Raw genomic sequence first — 27,282 nt, forward strand, 5'->3', positions numbered from 1 at the left:
CAGCCATTTTCAGGCCTTGGTAAAGTGGGCATCTGCGTGGATATGGGCGCGGATCGTGTTAATGGCCTCGTGTCTGACTTTACCACATTTTCGTGCCTGAAAGTGGGCACACGGAGTGGTAAAACTGGGCCCATTATGTAGGCTTTTGTGATTTTCTCTGTTAACTCTTTCATTGGACCCATGACTATTACTTTCCTCTATCATTATTAGTATAGGTATTAATTCCCCCAACAAGTAACTTAATATTCAGGTATTCAGGAAAGATAGGCAAAGCAAAAAATGAGGAGAGTGATGGCATTGATTTTTTTTAAAACATTGTAATATTAGAAAGGAGTGAAGGAGTTGCAATGTCAAAAACATGATCGATTTGGTAGAACTGGGGCACAATTTATACTACAGGCCACCAAACAGCAAGGAGAGAGGAGCAAATTTGCAGGCGAGTTACGGAAAGTTGCAAAAACTAGATGATTTTGAGCCACCAAGTGGTGATAATGGAGGACATAGGATGGAATATTTTGCCCTCCCCCATAGTGGTTTTGTGCTGCGGGGACAATTAATCAGGCAGGTGGGTGATGGATGATCACCACCTTCCCACCTCCACCCCAATTAAGTATGGGGTAGGAGGCCCATGGATGCCCTTCTCATCCCACCATCAGCAGAGGACCTTAAGTGGGCAGTTAACCTTGTGTGGGCTCAAGGGAACATCTGTCATTAAACAGAACATATAGTTGGTAGAGGGACCTGGTATCAGGAAGTTGGGTGGGGGGGCGATGGGGGTGACGGAAGGGGTCTGGCTGAGGGCTACCTTACTCTTGAACGGGGAAGGAGCTCGTAAAATCCAGCAAGTCGTCTCCCCACTGTCCACCCACCGGCCCCCAACCAGTAATTTTATGTGGTGCAGTGGAGGTGTCAGAAAGCCCACTCACCTTTGGCCTAATGAAGGCCTTTTAGAAGCAAATTTGATGCTCACTGATTTCAGTCCAGGTGGGGGCCATCTTATGAAAAATATTCTTAAATCCAGAACGAGCTTGAAAAAGGGAGATAATTGAGTCCCCGGCTTGCTAAGTCCATTTAAATTATATTGAAATTCAATCTAAATAAAGCAAAGCTGATTGTGCTGCATATTCAGCGTCATTAAGATAGCAAGAGGTGAGAAATTAGGTGCGAACCTTATTTCTCGGCTCTCTCGCAATCTTACTGGCTCGACCTGTTCATTGGCTGGTGGAGCGCAATGGTAAGATTGCCCCTTTATCTGCTTTGAGATGAAGGCATGTTGCCAAAGTATCATAAATGTTGTGATATATTTATAAATGCTTCATTTATTGCATTTGTGTTTTATACATGTGTGATGAGCACCCTGCATGTTGCCTTTTTGTTGCTTGAGCATGGAACAAATGAGTCAATACATCATATACTTTATGGATTTGATTATATCATTGAAGCTTTGTTGGTTGGCTTCTAAGTGGATATTTGACAAAGTTTAGCCACAGTTTATGTGAAATATGTTCCGCAGACTGCTGTTGAACATTAATTTTGGTTAAAGAATCATTGATCAAATACTTTTAACCTGTGTGAAGTATATTCAAAGTTGATGAGTATGGTGCTCTGTGTACTGTTTTTTATTAAGTTTATAATTGTGTATGTTTTTTATATCCACCGTACCTTGAAAGGAATTCTAGAGGTGTACTTGTAACAGAGAACTTTGATGTAAATTTCACCACAGAGAGTACATTGATATGCTGTCTGATTAAAAACTCAATAACAAATATCAGCATTCATATTTCTATGAGGCAAGGCAGAGGCTTGAATTTAGTTCTTTATTGTGCCTTGCAGACCATGAAGTGCCAGTCTCTGACAGTCCATATGAGTTCAGTCCAATTCCAGAATCTGAACGCTCTATCATAGAAAAGACTAACGTTAAAGGTACTTCCAACAACATTGATGTCTTGAGAATGGACTCAGATATGGAATAAATAATTATAAGTGCATGCTCAGGTTTGCATGGTGACAGAATATTAGGGCACATTCTGTAGATGCTATATTACATTTTTCCAGTGAATATTTGGTTTGCTTGTGTGTGAAGCATATTTGATGGCCAATACATTGTCTTGTATGGAATCCATTCTTTGTCTTCAATTGAGAAAACGACAATCACTTCATCTCTTGTGGAGTGTATGCATTTTCCTTAACTTGGTTGGATGATTTGATAAGTGTGCTTCTGTCATGAAGGTTAGAGACTGTGCTTGGCTATATTGTCCATTTAATGTAATAAAACAATAAGACCAATTCTGCAAAGGTACTATGTGGTAATGATGTCTAATATAAGTACATACAATGCAACTCAAGTGTTATTTCCATAAGAGATTAAGAATTTTCTGTCTGGATCCCTTCTTCTCCCCAGCAGACCATGAGGTGCCAACCTCTGACACTCGTAATGTGTTCAGTTCAATATCAAACTATGAGCTGCCTATCACTTCATATGCATTCAAACCAATCCCAGATTCTGTTCCGACTAAGATAGGAAAGAAAGGTATTTCCAACAGTATTTGTGTGGTGGGTGTGAATTTAAAAATAGAATAAGTAATTATTAATGCATGTTGATCTTTGTGATATAATTACAAATAGTTTGAACATATGCAGCAGATTTTATAGTTCAATGAGTGTTTGGTTTACTTCAGCTCAATGTGGATTTAACAGTCAATGCATAGCTTGCTTGGAATACATTCATTCTTGCTGCTCAAAATATATGAAGTGAGTTATTCACTACATATCTCCTGGAATATAAGCATTTTCAGAACTGAGGAACAAAATATTTAGTGAAACTGCATAGTTTAGTTTTCTTTGCAATGTATTATGTGTGCACTATATATTGCATTCATTTTTTAAAATTATAATGAAACAATTGATCAGTTCTGTAGCAGTGTTACATTAATGCTCAGGCGTACAAACATATTGATCAAAATAACAGCGGGATTATTTTCATGGGAAATTAAGCATGTTCTATCTGGATTCCTTTGTATCCCCAGCAGACCATGAGGTGCCAACACCTGATACTCGTAACATGTTCAGTTTAATCTCAGAAAATGAGCTGCCGGGCACTGACACCCCTAATGTGTTCAGTTCAATCCCAGAATCTGAACCTGCAGAGATAGAAGAGAGAGAAGATACAGGTACTTCTGACAATATTTCTGCCTGGAACATGAACTCAGGAATGGATTAAATAATAATCAGTGCATGTTGAAGTCTGTGCTAAAACAAGGGAAAATTCAGACACATGCTATGTCACATGTTTACAATGCAATTAAGTTTGATAGTTAGTTCACTGTCTTGCATGTAATTTATTTAGCGTTATGGCACAAATTACTTGGATTATGTTATCCATTCCATATTTCCTGACCGTGCATTTTGCTTTTTTCTTGGTCTCTTGAGTCAACACATCCTTTTTTCATGGAGCTTTGTGGCTATGCTTGGCTAGAAAGATGTCTGTCACCGATTAAGGCTGAACTGTTGTGACGTTTCTTGTTGATAATTAGCTTTATGTGATGGAAGCAATGTTACTGCATGGAGTATCTGTTATCATACCACACTCCTATAAACTGTAAAGCATTTATTGCCATTGCACAAAGCATATAAACTGGGCACACTTCGCATATTTCATTGAGCTTAAGCATTTTGGTCATCGCTGTTGGATTAGTTGGTCAGTGTGTTTATTTCATAAAGTTTTGATACTGTCCCTGGCTTTAAAGGGTGTGGCAACCTGTCATGATTATATTGTGAAGCTTATTTGATGGCATAAATATCTTTTACATACTGAAAGCAATGTTGCTGCATTGTGTTTCTACTGTTGTGTCTCTTATAGCTATCTTTTTGAATAATTTTGAATTAATTAATTTTCACACAGTGTAATTTAGTGTTGAATGGAATGTATTATTATTTGCTTTATTTGATTACTTGGAAATGCATTTAATTATTATTGAAGTGACAGCATACTATGTCAGTGCTACATTACTATCGAGAAATACAAGTGTACTTACCAAAATAACACTGGAATTATTTTCTGTAGAAATTAAGGATTTTCTGTCTGGATTCCTTTTTATCCCTTGCAGACCATGAGGTGCCAACTTCTGGGATTTGTAATGTGTTTAGTTCAATCTCAAACTATGTGCTGCCAGTCTCTGACTTTCCATATCCATTCAAACCAATCCCAGAATCTGAACCTGCTAAGATAGGAAAAGAAGAATTTACAAGCACTTGTGACAATGTCTGTGTTTTTGGTGTGCGTACAGGAGTGGAGTAAATGAAATAACTGCATGTCACAATTTAGTGCTACAGTGACAGTTAAATTGGGCTCATGCTATAGGCTTTAAACAGCAATGTTACAATTAAATGAATATTTGGTTTAGATGTGTGTACAGTTTTTTCCACAGTAAAACCACAATCTTTAATGAAATCCATGCATATTATTGCACAAAGTGTATAAAATAAACAATCCACTGGAATTGATGCATTTTGTGTAATTCAGTTAGATTATTTGGTCACTGTTCTTATTTAAGTTTGAGCAATACAGATCCAGAAGAATGTCAAGGCATTGGAGTGGGCAGGGGATAGATTTGCAAGTATGGTAGTAGGGATGCAGATATCTATCTCTGAGGAGAGACTAGAGAAGCTGAGGTGTCCTGCTCTCGAGGAAGGGACCTTAATGAGGGATTGAATAAACGTGTAAAAAGTTCTGAGAGGTTTATATGGGATAAATGGGGAAAAACAAAAAACAAAGAACAAAGAAAATTATATCACAGGAACAGGCCCTTTTGCCCTCCAAGCCTGTACCAACCGTGCTGCCCAACTGAACTAAAACCCCTTAAACTTCCAGGGATCGTATCTCTGTATTCCCATCCTGTTCATGTATTTGTCAAGACACTCCTTAAAAGTCACTATCAAACCTGCTTCCACTACCCGGCAGTGAGTTCCAGGCACTTACCACTCCCTGTATAAAAAAATTTGCTTTGTACATATCCTTTAAACCTTGCCCCTCACGCCTTAAACCTAAGCCCGCTAGTATTTGACTCTTCCACCCTGGGAAAAAGCTTCTGACTATCGACTCTGTCCATGCCACTCATAATCTTGTTGACTTCTATCAGGTCGCTCCTCATCCTCCATCATTCCAGTGAGAACAATCCAAGTTTCTCCAATCTCTCTTCAAAGCTAATGCCCTCCATACTGGCCACATCCTGGTAAATCTTTTCTGTATCCTTTCCAAAGCCTATTTATCCATCCTTCAGGTAGTGTGACAACCAGAATTGAACACTATATTCCAAATGCGACCTAATTAAGGTTCTATAAAGCTGCACATGACTTGCCAATTTTTAAACAGTGTCCCAGCTGATGAAGCAAAGTCTGCTGTATGCCTTCTTATAGCTCATAGTCTGACACTGAACTGAACACTTTGTGAGTGTCAGAGGTTGGAACCTCATAGTCTGCTGGGATAAGAAGGAATCCAGATGCAACATTCTTAATCTCATGTGAAAATAAGTTCTATTGATAAAGACATTTATACTGCTGGAAACCATTACAATGTAGAACAATTACATTCATCTTTGTTTCACAATATCTTTAAATTGATTTATAAACAAACACAGATTATGTGACCAATAATTATTTGCGTGCAACAATAAACTCTATAAACCAACGTATTAACTAATTAATTTGATAATATTCAAGAAGTTTCATACAAAGTGATAAATTCCATGTAGTGACATTATTTTTACTTCGTAAAAATATTTATCATACAGTAAGTTGCATAATAGTATGTCCAGCATAAATTGACAGGCTAATTACAGCCACCTGCATTGCCACTTTCAGTGACCTGTATACCTGTACGCTCAGATCCTTCTGCTTATTAATACTCTTAAGGGTTCTGTCATTTACTGTATATTTCCTTTCTGTATTAGACCTTCCAAAATGCATTACTTCATATTTGTCCGGATTAAACTCCATCTGCCATCTCTCCGCCCAAGTGTCCAACCGAACTGTATCCTGCCATGTCCTTTGATGGTCCTCATCACTATTCGCAAATCCACCAACCTTTGTGTCATCCGCAAACCTACTAATCAAACCAATTTCCAAAGGATATGGATGTGCTGTAATTTACAAGAGCACTAAGTGACAGGAGGAGTATTTTATTTCACAGCAAGTTGCAACCTAGAAACCTATTGCCCGAAAGGCTGGTGGATTGCAGTTTCAATCATAAATTTCAAAGGAGAATTAGATAAGTACTTGAAGATGTGAAAAATTCAGGACAATGTGGAAAGAGCATGTTAATGAAGCAAATGGGATGTCTTTTTCAAAGTACTGCCACAGGAATGATAGGCCAAATATTGTCTTTCTGTGCTGAATAATTCCTTACTTTAAATTTTATAAATCGTTTGGCTGTAATTAGCCTTTCAATTTATGCTGCACATACTATTATGCAATTAACGTATGATAAATATTTTTACGAAGTAAAAATAATGTCACTGCATGGAATTTATCACTTTGTATGAAACTTCTTGAATATTATCAAATTAATTAGTCAATACGTTGGTTTGTAGAGTTTATTGTTGCATGCAAATAATTATTGGTCACATAATCTGTGTTTGTTTATAAATCAATTTAAAGATATTGTGAAATAAAAATGAATGTAATTGTTCTTCATTGTAATGATTTCCAGCAGTATAAATGTTTTTATCAATAGAACTTATTTTCACATGAGATTAAGAATGTTGCATCTGGATTCCTTCTTATCTCAGCAGACTGAGGTTCCAACCTCTGACACTCAAAGTGTTCAGTTCAGTCTCAGACTATGAGCTGCCAGTCACTGACTTTCCATTCGTAATCAGTCCAGTTACAGATTCTGAATCTGCCCGGATAGGAGAAAAAGAAGATACAGGTACTTATGACAATTTTTGTGCCATGAAAGTGAACTCAGGAATAGAATAAATAATTAATTATGTACATGTTTGGATCAGTGCTGAAGTGTTAGGACACATGCTTCAGATTCTAAGCCACAGGTTTACTGTTAAATAAGTGTTCAGGTTAGTTGTTTGAGGTGTATTTGATAATATGTTGCATGGAACTCATGCACACTTGCTGCACAAAGATATGAATTGAGTGATCCATTCTACTTTTCATGAAACAAAGTAAAAGAACACAAGAACATAAAAAATAGGAGTAGGTGTAGGCCATCTAGCCCTTCGAGCCTGCCCTGCCATTCAACAAGATCATGGCTGATCTGAAGTGGATCAGTTCCACTTACCCGCTTTGTCCCCATAACCCTTAATTCCCTTGTCTATCAGAAACCTATCTACCCGTGACTTAAATATATTCAGCGAGGTAGCCTCCACCAGTTCAATGGGCAGAGAATTCCAGAGATTCACCACCCTTTGAATGAAGAAATTCCTCCTCAACTCCGATCTAAACTGCACCCCTCCCCCTTTATTTTGAGGCTGTGCCCTCTAGTTCTGCTATCTTTTCTTAGCGGGAAGAATCTCTCTACCTCTACCCTATCTATCCCCTTCATTATCTTTATATGTCTCTATAAGATCCCCCCTCAGCCTTCTAACCTCCAACGAGTACAGACCCAGTCTATTCAATCTCTCCTCATAGGCTAACCCCCTCATATCCGGTATCAACCTAGTGAACCTTCTCTGCACTCCCTCCAAGGCTAATATATCCTTCTGCAAATGCGGCGACCAAAACTGCACACAGTACTCCAGTTGCGGCCTCACCAATACAGATGCAGCAAGACCTCCCTACTTTTATATTCTATCCCCCTCGCTATTAAGGCCAACATTCCATTCGTCGTCTTGATCGCCTGCTGCACCTGCAGACTGGGTTTTTGCAATTCGTGCACAAGGACCCCCAGGTCCCTCTGCACCGTAGCATGCTGCAGATTTTCGCCTTTTAAATTATAATCCCTCCTAATATTATTTCTACCAAACTGGATAACCTCACATTTGCTAACATTATACTCCACCTGCCAGGTCCTTGCCCACTCACTCAGCCTATCCAGATCTCTCTGCAGACTTTCCGCGCCTTCCACGCAATTTGCTTTTCCACTCATCTTTGTCATCAGCAAATTTCATTACCCTACACTCAGCCCCCTCCTCCAGATCATCCATGTAAATGGTAAACTGTTGAGGCCCCAGCACCGATCCCTGCGGCACTCCACTAGTCTCCAACTGCCAACCAGAATAACACCCATTGATTCCAACTCTCTGCTTCCTATTAGACAACCAATCCTCTATCCACGCTAACACCTTACCCCCAACTCCGTGCACCATAACCTTTTGCAGCAACCTTTTGTTAGGCACCTTATCAAACGCCTTTCGGAAATCTAAAAACACCACATCCATCAGTTCCCCTCTGTCTACTGCACTAGTCACATCCTCATAGAAATCCAATAAATTCATTAAACACGACTTGCCCTTAACGAATCCATGCTGCATCTGCTTGATCAAACCATTCTTTTCTAGGTGCCTCGCTATTTCTTCTTTGATGATGGATTCAAGCATTTTTCCGATGACAGACGTTAAACTAACCAGCCTATAATTCCCTGCCTTTTGCCTGCTACCTTTTTTAAACAGCAGCGTAACACTAGCCATTTTCCAATCTTCCAACATTTCCCCGTAGTCCAGCGAATTTTGATAAATAATTACTAAGGCATCTGCTATCACCTCTGCCATTTCTTTCAGAACCCTGGAATGCATTCCATCCAGTCCTGGGGACTTGTCTACCTTCAGTCCCATTAGTCTATCAAGCACTACCTCTCTAGTGACAGTAATCGCGCTACGGACCTCATCTCCTACCATCCTTCTATCTTTAATATCCGGCAAGCTATTTGTGTCCGAAACAAAAAACTTATTTAATGCCTCAGCCATTTCCTCATCGCCCACCACTAAATTCCCCCCTCTCGTCCTCCAAGTGTCCAACATTCACTCTAGCCAGTCTCCTCTTTATATATTTGTAAAAACTTTTACTATCATTTTTTATATTTAGAGCTAGTTTAGCTTCATACTCTATCTTTCCTTTCTTTATTACCTTCTTAGCCATTCTTTGTTGTTTTTTAAATCTTTCCCAATCTTCTAATCGCCTACTATTTTTAGCCGCTCTGAACGCATCAGCTTTTAATTTAATACTCTCCTTTATTTCCTTCGATAACCACGGCTGGTTATCCCTTCTCCTACAGTCCTTCTTTACCATCGGAATATATTAAGGATTACATTAATACTGCAATGAATTTACTGTGAAATGCCCCTAGTCACCACAGTCTGGCACCTGTTTGGGTTAATGCACCCCATTTTTGCTTCCCACTTTTGGATTATTTGGTCAGCATAAGCTTAGAGTCTCTCTTATGGTTACATTGTTATGACATCTATTGAATGATCATTGATTCTATAATGTAAAAGTTAATGTTGCTGCATGGAATGTCTGCCATTTCATTACTATGTGGTTGACTCTCAACTGCCCTCAGGCAACTTGGGATGGGCAGTAAAAAATGCTGGCCAGCCAATGACACTCATATCCCATGACTGGATAAAAAAAGTGAATCCATTTCTATGTTACTGAATCAATTAATTTTGTCACTTAAATTCTGCTACTTTGGAATGCATTTAATTATTATTATAATGACGGAGAACTACAACAATGCCACATTGGTGTTCGAGAATACAGATATATTTGTCAAAACAGCACAGGGATTCTTTTTATGAGAGATAAATAATTTTCTATCTGGATTCCTCCATATTCCCAGCAAGCCATGAGATGTCCAACCTCTGACACTCATAATGTATCCACTTCAATCTCAGACAATGAGCTGCCAGTTGTTAACTTTCCATATGTATTCAATCCAATTCCAGAAGCTGAATCTGCTAGGATAGGGAAGAATGAATTTACAAGTACTTCTTAAGATATTTGTGTGTTTGGTATGAATATAGGAATGGAGTAAACAATGAATGCATGTTGAGGTTTGTGCTACGGTAAGAATTAGCTGGGGCACAATCTGTGGATTCTAACACTGCACCTTTACAGTTAAATGAGTGTTTGGTTTAGTTATGTATGAAACCCATTCATCATTGTTTGAAAAAGTATATGAAAATAGCAAACTGCGGCTTTTCTCCTAGATTTTATATAACTTATCTCTGGGATTATTGGATAAACATGCTCATTTTTTGAAGTTTGGGTACTTCACTTTTCAAAGGATATTGGGATATCAAGGTCCATGAAGTGAGTGGAGAACAGAGTTACAGGGATGAAGACTTCAGATTTTTGCAGTGATGAGAGAAGCTAGGATGAGTTTTCTAAAAATGAAAAAGGTTAAAAAGAGATTGAATACTGTGTTCAAGATACTGAGGAATTCAGACAGAGTAAATAGAGAAAAGCTTTTCCCCTGGCATGATTTAAAATATCATTTAAATGCTAGCCTCGCCTCTCTGCCAATTTCCGGCATGGAGCATACGGCACTGGAAATCTGGCACTGAGAGACACTAGTGGGGCATGAACTCTAGCATGAATCCCATGCATGGCCCCCCCCACACAATTCTCCTGGCCCACTGCACTAAAAACTTAGCACAGTGGAATGGGAAAATCGCAGCCAACTCTCTAACTGAAAATTATCCTCCTCCTCTCCCCTCTAGATCTTTTGCCAATGACTTTCAATCTTTTGCCAATGATTTTGAATCTGTGATCACTGTTTATTGACCACATGCCAGAGGGAATAACTCTTTTCCCCATTGCATTAGAGCTGGTCATCTTGAAAATTTCTATTAGATCACCTCATTGCTTTCCCTGTTCTAAATAAAATGGGAGTCTTGACTTTTCCAGTCTCTCCTCATAACTGAAGTACCTGATTCTGGTTTATTGGTATATCTCCTCTAATACTTTCCTCATCCTTCTGTCTTTTCTCAAGAGTCATGCTCAGAATTGTCCACAATATTTCTGCAGAGGCCTAATCAATGATCTATAAAGTTCTAGCAGGATCGCTTTGCTACTATATCCTATGTATGAAGCCAAGTAACCATGTGTTTTTTTAACCACTTTATCAACTGGCATACAGATTTAAGGATTGATATATTTATATGGCAAGATCTTACATTTAGTGCTCTACCTTGGCTGGTTTTTTGTTACCACATCAAAGAATCCAGTAAAGTTAATCAGATACAATTAGTCTTTTGCAAAATCATGCTGGATATTTTTGATTCACCCCTGCCTTTCTAAATGAAAGATTATTTCACTCTTTAATAATGGTTTCAATAATTTCCCCATTACTGATGTGAGGTTAACTGGTTTATAGTTTCTGCTTTATTTCAAACCTTTTCTTAAATATAACCTTAATAACTTTTAGGTTTCCAGTTTTATCCAAGAGGATTGAAAGATCATGACCAGTATCTCTTCTATTCTTTTTATTCCTTCAGCAACTTTAGATACATTGTAGACTGTACTATAATTTTGCTAAGGCACAGCTGATGGAAAATGCCAAGAGCTCAAATCCCCAAAGTGCAATTTGAATCAGCTGCCAATGTTTGATTTTTGCAATTTTTATTATATGAGGAGAGTTTTAGAAATCCAGAATTGATGTCCCTGATTACTTTTGATCATTTTATAGTAAAGTAAATGTTTACTAAGAAATAGAAAACAAATTTGAATTAAAGTAGGATTACACTTAAAATACCACAGTGATTTCACACAGTACCAATACTTTAAGATAGTGCCATATAATCTTAATTTAACTGCCTTTAGTGCTATCCTTTTCCATATATGTTCAGCAAATGCTTATAGAAATCAATAAATCTATAAATGTTCAGTACTTTTAACTACACAGCGCCTTTTATTTCTTGTGCGTGTCTTCTGATATTTACAGCAGCTGGCTTTTTAGATCTGGCTTTGTTCATATTGCTTGCTGGGAGTTAGTTGACCAGTGATCTCTACTGTCTGCTAATAACTGTCCAGAGACATATGGAAAAAACAGAAGAATGGTATTAAGCCATAATACTCATTTGGAGAGCTGGTGCAGATACAATGAGCAGAATTTTCTTGTCCTGCCTACCACAGAAATCGTAGCGGGCAGGACAAGCACAGATCATGCAAACGTCCATTGACCTGGGGCTGAATTTTCTGGCTTTGGGGTGAGCGCAAGTGGAAAACCCATCCAATGAGTCCAATAGCCTCCTTCTGCAGCATACTGATTCTGTGATCTGGACAAGCTGACCCCATATGTTTTAGCATCTGCTGTTAGATGTTTCCCTTTGACATCTCCGTTGTCTCCACCAGTGGCTTTAGAAATGTTCATGCCCAGAATTGGTTAACTTAATTTCTTTATGTTGATTTATAGAATTGAAAGGAAAGTAAATTCAGTCTATCCATGCTTTATTTATGACATCTTTATTTTACACCCTTCATATGCTCCTTTGAACCAGCAACAACCATTCAAATCCATTCTTATTCTGCTACCATGCTTACTAAATAACCTTATGTAAACGTCTGAAGTATTTATAAGTGTGTTATCATAAAGTTAGATTCAGGCAGTCATTATGTCCCTTGATTTAATTACCACTCAAACCTTCTCAGCAGTTTAAAAAGTGACAAAAATATTACCATTGGAAAAATATCACTATTTCTTAGGTTTTCCAGACTATATGAAATGAAATTATTAGATGCACAATGTGAGATTGCAATAGAAACAATTAATGTGATAATGGAGTTATAAGACCAATGTCCAGTAAATCAAATATATTCATCAATAAAACTCTGGAGTTATTTTCAAGACAGACTAAGGATTTTGTATTTTGCTTCCTTCTTATCCCCAGCAGACCACGAGGTGCCAACTCCTGACACTCGTAACATGTTCAGTTTAATCTCAGAATATGAGCTGCCGGTCACTGACGTCCCTGTTAGGTTCAGTTCAATCCCAGAATCTGAAGTTGCAGAAATAGGAACAAGAAATGTTGCAGGTATTTTTGACTGTATTTCTGCCCAAAACAGGAACTCGGGAAAGGAGTAAATAACAATAAGTACATGTTACAGTTTGTGCTAAAGCAAGAAAAGATTCAGGCACATGCAGTAGTTGCTACGCCACATGTTTACAATGCAATTAAGTTTGTTAGTCAGTTCACTGTCTTGCATGCAACTCATGCAATGTTGTGGCACAAATTACGTGAATTATGTTATCCACTCTATATCTCCTGAATGTGCGCATTTCACTTTTTGGTACCTTGGGTCAACAACAACCTTATGTCATGGAGCTTTGTGGCTGTGCTCAGCTAGAAAGATATCTGTCAACCTACCTGTTATGAAGTTTCTTGTTGATAATTAGCTTTATGTGGTGGAAGCAATGTTACTGCATGCAGTATCTGTTATCATACCACTCTCCTTTTGGAACTGTTTGGAATGCTTTTATTGTCATTGCACAAATATATAAAATGAGCACACTTTGCACATCTCATGGAACTTAAGCATTTTGGTTATTGCTGTTGGATTGTGCTTATTGCATCAAATTTAGAGCCTGTCCTTGGTTATAAAGTGTCTGTCGACCTGCCTTAATTATATTGTGAAGTTTTTTTTGGAGGGTATTATTATCTTCTACATCATAGAAGCAATGTTGCTGCATTGAGTCGCTACTGTTGTATCACTGTTCTAGAAATTTTTTGAATAGTATTGAATTCATTAATTATCACACTAAATGTAATTTAGTATTGAATGGAGTGTATTGTTATACGCTGCATTTGGTTACTTAGGAATGCATTTAATTATTATTAAAATGACGACAGCATACTACATCAGTGGTACATTACTGTCAAGAAATGCAAATGTACTTATCAAAATAACAGGGATTATTTTCCCTCGTGATTAAGAATTTTCTATCTGGATTCCTTTTTATCCCCACAGATGATGACGTGCCAACCTCTGGCACTCGTAATGTGTTCAGCTCCATTTCAGACTATGAGCTGCCAATCACTAACTTACCATACCCGTTCAAACCAATCCCAGAATCTGAACCTGCTAAGATAGGGAAGGATGAATTTACAGGTACTTTGGATAACGTTTGTGTTTTTGTTATAAATAAAGAAGAGTAAATTAAGTAAGTGCATGTCACAATTTCATGCCACAGTGACAGTTATTTTGGACTTAAGCTGTAGGTTTTAAATCTTAAAGCAACGTTGCAGTAAAGGAGTATTAGTTTAGTTGCATGTGCAGTCTTTTCCATATTCAAACTACAGTCTTTCATGGAACCCATACATAGTTGTTGCCCAAAGTAACTGAACAGTCCACTGGAATTGATGCATTTTGTGTGACTCCATTAGATTATTTGGTCAATATGCTTATTTGAAATTTGAGCACTGCGCATCAAGAGGCATATCAAGGCATTGGAGTGGGCTGGGGATATGATTGCTAGCGAAGTAGTAGAGATGAGGAAATCTGTCTCTGTGGAGAGATTAGAGAAGCTGAGGTGTTCAGCCCTAGTGGAACAAATGATAATGGGAGATTGACTAGAACTGTTCAAAATTTTGAGGGGTTTAGATGGAGTAAATAAGGAAAAACAATTTCCACTGACATAATTGTCAATAGCCATAGATGAGCAACAATTTACAAAAACACTGAAAGCAACAAGAGAAGAATTTTATTTCCCTACTTGTTGTGATCTAGAAAACACAGCCAGATAGGTAGGTGGATTGCAGTTTCAATCATAGTTTTCAAAAAAGAATTGGATAAGTACTTGAAGGTGTGAAAAAATCAGGCCAATGTGGAAAGAACATTTCAATAAAGCAAATGGAATAGTGGTTTCAAAGTACTTCCACAGGAATGATAGGCCAAATGGCCTCTTTTAGTGCTGTATAATTCCTTACTTTAAATTTTATAAATTGCTTGGCTGTAATTAGACTGCCAATTTATACTGTCTATTCCATTATGATGTCTTCAGTATGATAAATGTTTTTATGTAGTGAATGGAATTTCTTATCACATTGTGTGAGACTTTTTGAATATTATCAACTAGTCAATATAGAGGTTTATAGAGTTTAATATTGTATTCTCAATATTAGTCACATGACGTTCGCAAAAGTATCAGTAACATAATCCATGTTTGTTTATAAATCAATTTAAAGTTACTGTAAAACAAAAAAGAATGTTCCACCTTGTAATGATGTCCAGCACTACAAACATCTTTATTAGTAGAACTAAGGTGTTTCTTTTAATGGAAAATTAAGCATTTTGTGTCTGGCTTCCTTCTTATTCCCAACAGACTACGAGGTGCCAACCTCTGACACTCACAATGTGTTCTATTCAGTCTCAGGCCATGAGCTGCCAGTCACTGACTTTCCATACATGTTCAGTTCAATCAAAGATTCTGAACCTGGCAGGATAGGAGAAAACGAAGTTACAGGTACTAATGACAATATCTGTGCCTTAGAAGTGAACTCAGGAATGGAATAAATAATAAAGTGCATGTTGAGATCAGTGCTGAAGTGTTAGGACATGCTTCAGATTCTAAGTCACAGTTTTACTATTAATGAAGTGTTCAGATTAACTGTGTCTGAGGTGTATTTGACAGTTAATTCATTATGTCGCATGGAACTCATGCATACCTGTTGCACTAAGATTATGAAATGAGCGATCCATTCTACTTTTCATGAAGCTTAAATACTTTGCTTCTCACTGTTGATTTATTTGGTCAACATGTTTACACCGTTAAGTTTAGAGTTTGTCCTTGCCTATGTTAGTCTGTCTCTTGTGGTTACATTGTTGTGACATTTATTAGATAATAATTAACAGTTATATAATGGAATCAATGTTGCTGCATGGAATGTCTGTCATATCACTATTATGTGAATCTTTTTGAATATTTCTGAATCAATTAATTTTCTCACTTATATACTGTTACTTTTGGAATGCATTTAATCATTATTCTCATAACAGAATATTACAACAGTGTCACATTGATGTCTGAGAATATAGGTATATTCATCAAAACAGCACAGGATTCTTTTCATGAGAGATTTTCTGTCTGGATTCCTTCTTATTCCCAGCAGGCCATGAGGTGCAAACCTCTGACACTCGTAATGTGTTCAGTTTAATCTCAGAATATGAACTTCCAGTCACTGACACCCCGAATGTATTCAGTTCAATCCCAGAATCTGAACCTGCAGAGAAAGGAGAGAGAAAAGTTGCAGGTACTTCTGGCAATACTTCTGTCCAGAACATGAACTCCAGAATGGAGTAAATAATAAGTGCATGTTGAGGTTTGTGCTAATGCAAGAGAAGATTCAGACACGTGCTGTAGGTGCTGTGCCACATGTTTATAATGCACTTAAATTTGATAGTCAGTTCACTGTTTTGCATGCAACTTGTGTTGTGGCACAAATTGCACGGATTATATTATCCACTCCATATCTCCTGACTGTGTGCATTTTGTTTCTTTCTTGGTTTCTTGAGTCAACACATCCTCATTTCATGAAGCTTTGTGGCTGTGCTTGGCTAGAAAGATGTCTGTCAACCTATCAAGGCTGTACTGTTGTGAAGTTTCTTAGTGATAATTAGCTTTATTTGGTGGAAGCAATGTGACTGCATGGAGTATCTGTTATCATACCATTTTATAAACCATTTGGAAGGCATTTATTATCATTGCACAAAGCATATAAAATGAGCACACTTTGCACATTTCGTGGAGCTTAAGCATTTTGAATATCACTGTTCGGTTATTTGGTCAGCATGCTTATTTCATGAAGTTTAGTGACTGACCCTGGCTATAATGTGTCTCTCAACCTGTCATGATTATACTGTGCAGTTTTTTTTTGATGGGATCATTTATCTTTTACATAATGGAAGCAATGTTGCTGCATGGAGTCTTTATTGTTGTGTCTCTACTATAGGAATCCTTTAAAAGAATATTGAATTAATTAATTTTCACAGAGTGTAATTTAGTATTAAATGGAATGTATTATTATTTGCTGTATTTGATTACTTGGGAATGCATTTAATTATTAACAGCATACCACGCCAGTGCTTCATTACTGTCAAGAAATTCAAATGTACTTACCAAAGTAACACTGGGATTATTTTCTGTAGAGATTAAGAATTTTCTATTTGGATTACTTCTTATCCCCAGTAGATCATGAAGTGTGAATTTCGAGCACTTGTAATATGTTCAGCTCCATTTCAGACTATGAGCTGCCTGTCACTGACTTTCCATATACATTCAATCCAATTCCAGAAGCTGAACTTGCTAAGATAGGGAAGGATGAATTCACAGGTATTTCTGACAATATTTGTGTCTTTGGTGTGAAATGAGGAACAGAGTAACTAATAATATGTGCATATTGACATTTAAGCAACATTGGCAATTAGTTTGAATACACTAAATAAACTGTACCACAGCGTTGCTGTTATATATATATTTGATTTAGTTGTGTGCTTGTTGTAACTGATAATAAATTCATGGCTTTGAAGGAACCCATTTATAGCTGTTGTACAATGTATCAAAAATGAGCAATCTATTCTAATCTGACGGAATTGAAGCATTTCACTTATCTCAGCCTATGTATTTGCTTATTTCACGACATTTAAGCAGTGTACATCAATCAGGACATCAAATCATTGGGTAGGTTGGAGATTTGCAAGCATGATTGTGGAAATGACCACTTCAGATTTTTGAGATTTGAGAAGCTGAGAGGCTTCATCTTAGAGCAAAGAAGGTTAATAGGAAATTGAATAGTTGTGTTGAAAATTCCAGGCAGTAAATATGGAGAAACAGTAACTAAAGAACACAAATCATAGAGTTTGTCATAGAGTCAGAGGTGATCTAAAGACATTTTTTATGCAGTGATTTGTTGTGACCTAGAATGCACTACATGAAAAGGTGGTGGATGTAGTTTCAAAATTTACTTTCAACAAGTATTTGGATCAGTACTTGAAGAGGCAAATGCAGGACAATGGGTTAAAAAGCCCTGGGGAATGAGACTGATTGGATAACTTTTTAAAGAATTTGGTTAGATCTGATGAGCCAAATAACCTGCCCCTCTGCTGTTTGATTCCACAACACTGTTTTGTTATCATCTATCATGGCTTTACTACTGTGATATTTATATGTGATAAGTATCTTTTATGTAGTGAAAACAATGTTGCCGAATGGAATGTTAGCTTTGTCACTTTTGCATGTTATTAAGCCAATTATTCAATCTATTATCTCAGTGAGTTTAATACAGTGTGGAAAGTATTGTTTGTTGCACAGTCTAGGGCCACAATGGAATTCATTGAGATTCTTATATTGAAAGAATCAAATCAATCATGCTGCTTTACACTATAGTCCAGTATTACAAATATATACATCAATACAACTGAGGTACTTCTATTTTTGTGAGAGGTTAAGAATTTTGCATCTGGCTTCTTTCTTAGCCTCAAAAGACCATGAGATGCCAACCCCTGAAAGTCGCAATGTGTTCAGTTTAATCTCAGACTCTGAGCTGCCAGTCACTGAATCTCCACGTGCGTTCAATCCAATCCCAGAATCTGAACATGCTAAGATAAAAGAGAGTAACATTGCAGGTATTTCTGACCATATTTTTGCCTTGACAAACCACCACACAGCTCCTGGCATTTGCTTATTTCTTTGGATATTTTGGTTAGGACATTACTCTGAAGAAGTTTGGAGACAGACCTTGGCTATACTGTGCATATCAACCTATCATCGTTATATAGTTATATAGTTCATTCGATGATGATGAAGTTTACAAAGTGAAAGCAATGTTGCCACATGAAGTGTCTGCTGTCAACACATGAATCACTTTGACTAATATTGCATTAATTACTTTACATACTATAAATATAATTTGGTGTCATATGAAATGTATGATTATAGTTGGTTACATAGGCATTGATTGAAATGTGTATTTCAATGATGCTACATTGATGTCTAGGAATACAAATATATTCATCAAAACAATACACGGATAATTTGCACAGAGAATCTGAATTGTTATTAAGGCTTCCTTCTTATCACCAGCAGAAGCTGAGATGCCAATCTCTGACACTCGTCAGGTGTTCAGTTTCATCTCAAACAATGAGCTGCCAGTCACTGACATCCCTAATGTGTTCAGTCCAACCCCAGATTCTGAATCTGCTAACATAGGAGAGAAAGGCATTACAGGTACTTCTAACAATATTGATGTCTTTGGTGTGAACTCAGGAATGGAGTAAATAACAATAAGTGCATGTTGAGGTTTGTGCTACAATGACAGTTTGTGATGAACGTTGTAGAGGGTACAGGTGGAACTTAATGTAAATAAAGTGGATTTAGCCCACAGGTTGGACAACTGCTGTGAAATCCACATTGCTTCTGAAGGGGCTGCCCTCATTAAAGATTAATTACCGCACAGAATTTTAATTACAGCCATAAGAAATGGAAGCAGAAATAGGCTGTTTGGCCCCTTGAGCATGCTCCACCATTCAATAGGATCATGGCTGATCCAAAATTCCTCATGTCCACTTACCTGCTCTTTTCCCATAACCCTTGATTCTCTTACGGATCAAAATTCTAGGAGTGGGTTTTTCCAATTTTCCACGGTCTTTTGCATGGTCTGCTCCCCAGCCTGCTATGATTTCTCTGGTGGCTGGGACAGAAAAATTTCCCCCTTGCAATTTCAGCTTTAAATATACACAGGGACTCTGCCCCTGCAGCTGTCTATGGCAAGGAGTTCCGAAGAAATTCCTCCTCATCCTCAGTCTTAAATTGGCACTCCTTTATTCTGAGACTCTGTCCTTTGGCCCTAGACTCTTCCACAAGAGGAAGCATTCTCACAGCATTTTCCCTGTCAAACTTCTTAAGAATCCTATATGTTTCAATGAGTTAACCTCTCAATCTTCTAAATTCCAATGAGCAGAGCCAACATTTCCTCAAAAGATAATCCCTCTCTTCCACGGATCATCCTAGTAAACCTTCTCTGAACTGCCTCCCATATTTCCTTAAATAAGGGGATCAAAACTGATCGCAGCACTCCAGATGTGGTCTCACTAGTACTTCATGCAGTTGCAGCAAGACTTCCCTACTCGTATACTCCAACCCCCTTGAAATACTGGCCAACATTTCATTAGCCTTCCTGATGTCCATTACCAGCAATACCACTGGCCGCTGCTGGTATTGCATTGAGGGAGAGACTTAGGATTGCTGTGCGACCCAGGCAAGGGGTGTGTGAAGGCAGGATGGGTGTTGTAAGGGAGGGGGCAACATGGGGTTTGGAGGTGAGGGTAGGGCTGACTTATGGTGGCTACACCCCTTCCCAATGACAGGTACTTCAGTTGGACACTAGGTCCTTTGAAATGGTAATCTGCCCCTCCAGAAGGTAATTGGACACAATTAACTTTAAACAAAATCATGTTGGATCTTCTTGATTCACACATACCTTTCTATAAAAAAAGTATATTTTGTCTCTAACAATTGTTTCCTGTAACTTCCCACACTGATGTTAAACTGACTGGTTTATAGTTTCCTAGTTTACCCCTCTCCGCTTACTTGAATAGTGCAGAATATTAGTAACCATCCAGTTCTCTGCATCCACCGCAGATCGAAAGATTGTGGCCAATGCTTCTGTTACTTTACCTTTGCTTCTTTCAGCAACCACAGATGAATTATGCAGAATTTTGGATTATATGAAATGCGTTATTAGGTATACAATGTGCTTAAACTGGAATCTATTTAAAGTGTTAATAATGAATATATGAGACCAATTGTACTGTAGCGCTGCAGAATAATGATGCTCAGTAAATCAAATATCTTCATCAATATAATTCAAGTACTATTTTCAAGAGAGATTGAGAGTCTTGGCTTCCTTCTTAACCTCAACAGACCATGAGGTGCCAACTCCTGATACTCCAAATGTATTCAGTTTAATCTCAGAATATGATCTGATGGTCTCTGACACCCCTAACGTATTCAGTCCAATCCCAGAATCTGAAACTGCAAAGATAGGAAAGAAAGAAATTACGGGTACTTCTGATAATGTTTCTTGGGTGTGAACTGAGGAATGGATTAAATATTTATATGCATGTTGAGGTTCATATGAAATAACAGATAATTGGGAAACGTGCTCTAGATGTTATGTCATACTTTTGCTATTTTATTAGTAAGTGCTCAGTTTACTTATGTGCTAAACATTTGACAGTCTTTAATCTGTCTTGAATGGAACTCAATCATTCAGTGCTTCCAACAATATTTGTGCCTTGAATGTGAGTTCTGAAGCAGAATGAATAATTGTGTGCAAGTTGTAATTAGTGCTAAAGTGACAGAATGTTAGAGCAGATGCTATAGCTGCTGTACTCCACTATTACAGTTACATAATTGTACTTCTGTGTAAAATGCATTTGGTAGCCAGTACACTATATTGCATAGAAACCATTCATTCCTGTTGGACAACTATTGGATTTCCCCTGGAGCTAATGTATTTTGCTTCTCTATGTTGAGTTATTTAGTTACCGTGCTTGCTTCTTGAAGTTTAGAGTCTGTGCCTGGCTGTAAAGTTCCTGTCAACATTTTCTGACATTATTGTGAAGTTTATTGGATGATAATTATCTTTCAATTGTTTTTAACAATGTTAATGCGTGGGATATCTTTAGTCATACTAATCTTATAAGATTCATTTTGAACAATATTGAACTTATTAATTTACACACTGAGTATAATTTAATATTGTATGAAATGTATTATTACATTTACAAAAATTGATAGCATTGGAATCACTTTTTAGCTATTCAATTGAAAAAGGATCAGTTTTACAACGGTGTTGTATTAGTGTCCAGTAATGAAAATTTATTCATCAAAACAATGCTGGAATTACTTTCACAAGAGATTAAGAATTTTGTGTCTGGATTTCTTCTTAGCAGCAACAGACCATGAGGTGCCAACCTCTGACACTCCTAAGGTGTCAATTTTACTCTCAGACTATGAGCTGCCGGTCACTGACTCTCCATATATGTTCAGTCCAACCCCAGAGTCTGAACCTTCTAAGATAGGAAAGGATGAAGTTACAGGTACTTCTGACAATTTAATAAGTGCATGTTGAAGTTTGTGCTAAAGATAGTTAGATCACATTCTTTAGATTCTATACCACATCTTACAGTAAATTATTTTTGTTTTAGTTGTGTGAATAGAGTATTCGAAAGTCAGTGCACAGCTGTGCATGGTGGTTATGCATAGCGATTGCAGAAAGTACATGAAATGGACACTCTGCTGAGTATCTCCAGCAATTTATTTATTTGCTCAATGCTGCTAGATTACTTGGTCAAAAATATTGGGCACCGCAATTCAAGAATGTTATTGAGGCATTGGCGCAAGTGTAAAACTTGTTCGTTACAATGCAAGTAGAGGTAAAGGCCTCAATTCTCCCAAAAATGTTCGACGTCGAATTTGCAGGAAAACTGGTGCAAATCACCAGTTTTATCAGTACAACTTTACACTCGAATCTCCCACACTCTGTGCAATGCAGAGGTCACAATCATTATTATAATTAAAAGCTCGGGGGCAGGGTTTATTCATGCCAGAGGCTGACAGGTCTGAGCCTCTGCACAAGCACAGTGACCCCTATTTGTCAGCCTGCAAATGCTGGCCAGCTCGATTACTAGCACCATCATAGTGCTGCCCCTCCCAACACCCTCGCAGCCTGACCACAGCCCTGACAAGCATTCCCAGGCCAGCCCCAAACCCCACTCCTCCCAGTGCCCCGGAGCACCCCGATCTCCGGCTCCCTGCACCCCAGCAGTGATGATCCTCTGCCCCCCCAGAAGACCACACCCCTGGGCAGACACCCCCTGCCTCCTGCAGACACCCTCCACCCCCAGCACACTCGAGGCTGTCCCAGAAGCTGGCCTCCCTTCAGCCTCGATTGATCCCAATGCAGATTGGCAGCAGGATCTTCCAACCCGACAGATCGGCCCCTAGGCCCCATTCCAAGCTAGCCCTGCTCCCTAAGCCTCACCTCCTTGGCACTGTCTGATGAGCAGTGCCAAGGGTACTTTACCTGTTGGGCAGTGCCAGGGACCACAGATTGGCACTGTCCATGCCCAAGGGGCACCCCCCTCCGCCTGACCTCATGGAGAGCACTGATTGCCCCTCTTTACTCCAGCAGGGTAATGCCAGCAGTTCTCCGAAAGTGGGGAGCTAGTATGAACCCCACTGGAGTGAAATACACCTGACAGGGTGGGAGATGCTAGTGGATCCAGAAAATTCAGTCCCAGAGTCCATTAATCATATTCAAGTAAGATTAAAAGCAGATACAAAGTACTTATCTTGTGCTCCTGCCAATTTCCAGCACAGCTCAGATGGTACAGGATATCCGAAGCTGGGAGATGTGCTCATGGCAGGAACACACGCAATTCTCCCGGCCCACTGTGCTAAAAAATTAGCATGGCAGGGTGGGAGAATCGCCCCCAAGACTTAAGGTTTGTTAAGAGTCTGGAAGGTGGGTTAGAGCAACGCAAATTAAGGGGCTATTTCAAAATTTTGATGAGTTTAAATGGGGTGAATATAAGCTATATCCGCTGGCATTCGTGTCAGTTACCAATGGACACAAATATGAGATAATTTGCAAAATCACCACAAATGACACATAAATTTTTATTAACAGCAAGTTGCTGTGATCTGCAAAATTGCCTGATAAGATGGTGGAAACAATTTCAATAATAATTATAAATGGGAATTAGATAAGTATGTGAAGGTGAAAAATTAACGGGGCAATGGAGAAGGAGCAGGTGAATAACTTTAATAGGATAGCTGTTTTAAAGAGCTGGCACAGGCATGATGGATTGAATGGCCTTCTTCAGTACTGTATAATTCCAGGGAGTTATACAGTACCAAAGCTCTGCACTTGGCTGTAGTAAGAAGTCTCACAACACCAGGTTAAAGTCCAACCAGTTTATTTGATAGTTAAACCCACAAGCTTTTGGAGTTTGCCCCTTTGTCACTTGATGAAGGGGCAAACCCCGAAAGCTTGTGGGTTTACTATCAGATAAACAGGTTGGACTTTAACCTGGTGTTGTGAGACTTCTTACTGTGTTTACCCCAGTCCAACGCCGGTATCTCCACATCTTGGCTGTAGTGTCAGTCCATCTGTCTTACTGCCATTTATTGAATAACTATCTTTTATGTAGGGGGAGTAATGTTGCCACATGGAATATGCTGTATTAGTATTGCATGAAACATTTTGAATATTATTGAATCAATTCATCAATACATCATGTGTAGAATTTATTTGTAAGAAAAGTATTATCAGTAGCACAAATCATGGTTACACTTGGATCAATTAAAGTTATCGCACAAAGAGTAAAACCAAATGTGTTGCGGTGCTCCATTGTAATGCATTCCAGTAATACAGATGTTTTCATCATCAATACAAAATGGGGATTATTTTCATGAAAGATTAAGAATTTTGTGTCTGGCTTCCTTCTTATCCCCTCAGACCATGTGGTGCCTGTCACTGACACTCTTAATGTGTTCAGTCCAATCCCAGAATCTGAACCTGCTAACATAGGAAAGAAAGAAGTTACAGGTAGTTCTGACAATATTTATGTCTTGGGTGTGAGCTCAAGAATGGATTAGAAACTTCTATGCATGTTGAGGTTTGTGCTAAATGTTAGAATACATGCTGAAAATGCTATGCCACACAATTACAATGTTTAATTTTCTCGTGCACTTGATGGCCATTAGTCTGTCTTGCATGGAACCCATTCACTGTTGCACACAGATTATAAAATGAGCAATCCACTGCACATTCCATGGAATTTAGTATTTCTGCTCCACTCTGTTGGTTTATTTGATCAGCATTTTAATCTTGTGAATTTAAGAGACTGTGCTTGGCTTCAAGTGTGTGTCCATCAATCATAGCTATCTTGTTGTGAAGTTTATTGGTGGAGGCAATGTCACTGCATGGGGTGTTTTATGTCATTTTACTTTTTGTATCCATTTTTTTGAATGACATCGAATTAATCTGCATATTAAGTATAATTTATTATTTTACAAAAAGTATTATGTGTGCTATGTTTGATTATAGTTAAATCATGCTGTTTAATTCTGCAGCAGTGCGATGTTAATGTCTTGTAAGCAACTGTATTCGTCAAGGCAATCCATGGATTGTTTTCGGAAGAAATTAAGAATTTTGTATTTGGATTCCTTCTTATCTCTGCAGACCATGAGGTGCAGACCTCTGACATTCCTAACTTGTTCAGTTCAATCTCAGACAATGAGCGGCCAATCACTGCCTCTCCATATGTGTTTAAACCAACCTCAGCCTCTGAACCTGCTAAGATAGGAAAGAATAAAGTTACAGGTAATTCTGACAATATTTGTATATTTGATTTGATTCATTATTGTCATATGTATTGGAATACAGTGAAAAGTATTGTTTCTTGCATGCTATACAGACAAAACATACTATTCATAGAGTACAAAGGGGAAAAGGAAATAAGAGGGTACAGAATGTTGTGTTATAGTCGCAGCTAGAGTGTAGAGAAAGATCAGCTTAATATATGGTAGTTCCAGCTAAAAGCCTGATGGCAGCAGGGAAGTAGCTGTTCTTGAGTCAGTGGTATGTGATCTCAGACTTTTGTATCTTTATACCAACAGAAGAAGATGGAAGAGGTATATGGGTTCCTTAATTATGCTGGCTGCTTTTCTGAGGCAGTGGGAAGTTTAAACAGTCAATGGATGGGAAGCTGGTTTGCATGACGAGCCGGGCCATATTCACAACCCTTTGTAGTTTCTTGTGGTCTTGGTCAGAGCAGGAGCCATACCAAGCTGTGATTCATCCGGAAAGGATACTTTCTATTATGCATCTGTAAAAATTGGTGAGAATCATAGCAGACATGCTGAATTTCCTTAGCCTCCTGAAAAAGTAGAGGCTTTGGTGGGCTTTCTTAGTTGTACCATCAGCGTGGAGGGACCAGGATAGATTGTTGATGATCTGGACACGTAGAAACTTGAAGCTGTCAGCCATTTCCAATTCATCACCATTGATGTAGGTAGGGGCATGTCCATCACTACGCTTCCTGAAGTCAATGTCGCTTTCATTTTACTGACATTGAGGAAAAGATTATTGTCGTTGCACCATTTCACCAGATTATCGATTTTCTTTCCTGTGCTCCATCTCTCATTGTTTGCAATCTGACCCACAATGGTGATGTAATCAGCAAACATGAAAATGGAGTTGGAGTGGAATTTGGCTACACGGTCATGGATGTATAAGGAATATAGTAAAGGGACTGAGCACATAGCTTTGTAGGGCAGTAGTATTGAGGATAATTGTGGAGGAGGTGTTGTTGCCTATACTTACTGATTGCAATCTATGCTACATGAACTCAGGGATAGATTAAGTGATTTAATTACCTGTTGAATCTTGTGTTACAACAACACGTACTTAGGACGCTCGCCATAGATTTTATGCCATTGCATTACAGTTACATGAGTGTTTGTTTTAATTGGATATTTAGTATATGTGATTGACAAGAAAATGACCTTCTGTTAAAACCTTGTTTAGTTATTGTACAGTGTACATGGAATAAACAGTTTGTTGCATATCCCTTGGAGTTGAACCATTTTGTACAACTCTTCTTTTGATTATTTGGTCAGCATGCTTATTTCATAAAGATTTACCTTTTTGAAGCCTGTTAGCTATTAAGGCCTTTGAGAGACTGAAGAACTTTGTGAGACTATTTGCAAGAATATCTATCCATCTATTATGGTTATATTGTTGTGAGCTTTATTGGTGGAAGCAGTGTTACTGCATGAGGTGTCTGATATCTTAGTGTTGTGAAGACTGGAGAAGCTGGACAAATAAGGTGAAGGGAAAATAGAATACTTGTATTCAATATTCTGAAGGATTCAGATGAAGTAAACGGGGAGATGTTTCCACTTCCAAAAGGGTCAGCAACTGAAGAACCAAAGTACGAGGTAATTTGTGAAAGAACCAAAGGTATCGTGAGGAGACATTTTCTACGTTATGATTCAGAATGGACTGCATGAAAGGATAGAGAATGGAGTTTCCATTATAATTTTTAAAATAGATCCAGTTAAATATTTTCTGTATGAAAAATATTTTCTGTATGAAAATGTGTAGAGTTATATGGAAAGAACTGGGGAAATGAGACTAATTGGATCACTCTTTCAAAGAAACAACACCAGCATGACAGGCTGAATGTTTACCTGTGATATATATGGCAGGGGATTTTGTGCCTGCATTTGCTGCAAGCGCAAATGGCAGGGCAGGCACAAAATCT

General features: G+C 38.2%; 1 protein-coding gene across 32 annotated transcripts in view; it reads left to right on the top strand.

Moving 5' to 3' along the window:
* abi3bpa (ABI family, member 3 (NESH) binding protein a) overlaps positions 1-27,282 on the top strand; it is a 343,447-nt gene that overhangs the window by 195,727 nt on the left and 120,438 nt on the right. For 10 of the 32 annotated variants that reach the window (XM_080203511.1, XM_080203521.1, XM_080203530.1 and 7 more), the window contains 13 exons: positions 1,834-1,923; positions 2,402-2,530; positions 3,027-3,170; positions 12,840-12,983; positions 13,918-14,058; positions 15,272-15,412; positions 16,056-16,199; positions 17,240-17,278; positions 18,421-18,570; positions 19,028-19,171; positions 21,898-22,047; positions 24,471-24,560; positions 25,197-25,337. In XM_080203511.1, coding sequence (XP_080059637.1) covers positions 1,834-1,923; positions 2,402-2,530; positions 3,027-3,170; positions 12,840-12,983; positions 13,918-14,058; positions 15,272-15,412; positions 16,056-16,199; positions 17,240-17,278; positions 18,421-18,570; positions 19,028-19,171; positions 21,898-22,047; positions 24,471-24,560; positions 25,197-25,337 — 1,647 coding nt within the window. The remainder of the gene's footprint in view (positions 1-1,833; positions 1,924-2,401; positions 2,531-3,026; positions 3,171-12,839; positions 12,984-13,917; positions 14,059-15,271; positions 15,413-16,055; positions 16,200-17,239; positions 17,279-18,420; positions 18,571-19,027; positions 19,172-21,897; positions 22,048-24,470; positions 24,561-25,196; positions 25,338-27,282) is intronic. The other 22 variants (XM_080203532.1, XM_080203538.1, XM_080203519.1 and 19 more) reach the window with 21 other exon arrangements.

This window comes from Carcharhinus amblyrhynchos, chromosome 15 (assembly GCF_965287045.1).
Source record: "Carcharhinus amblyrhynchos chromosome 15, sCarAmb.v2.hapA, whole genome shotgun sequence".
In the NCBI taxonomy this organism is placed as follows: Eukaryota; Metazoa; Chordata; class Chondrichthyes; order Carcharhiniformes; family Carcharhinidae; genus Carcharhinus; species Carcharhinus amblyrhynchos.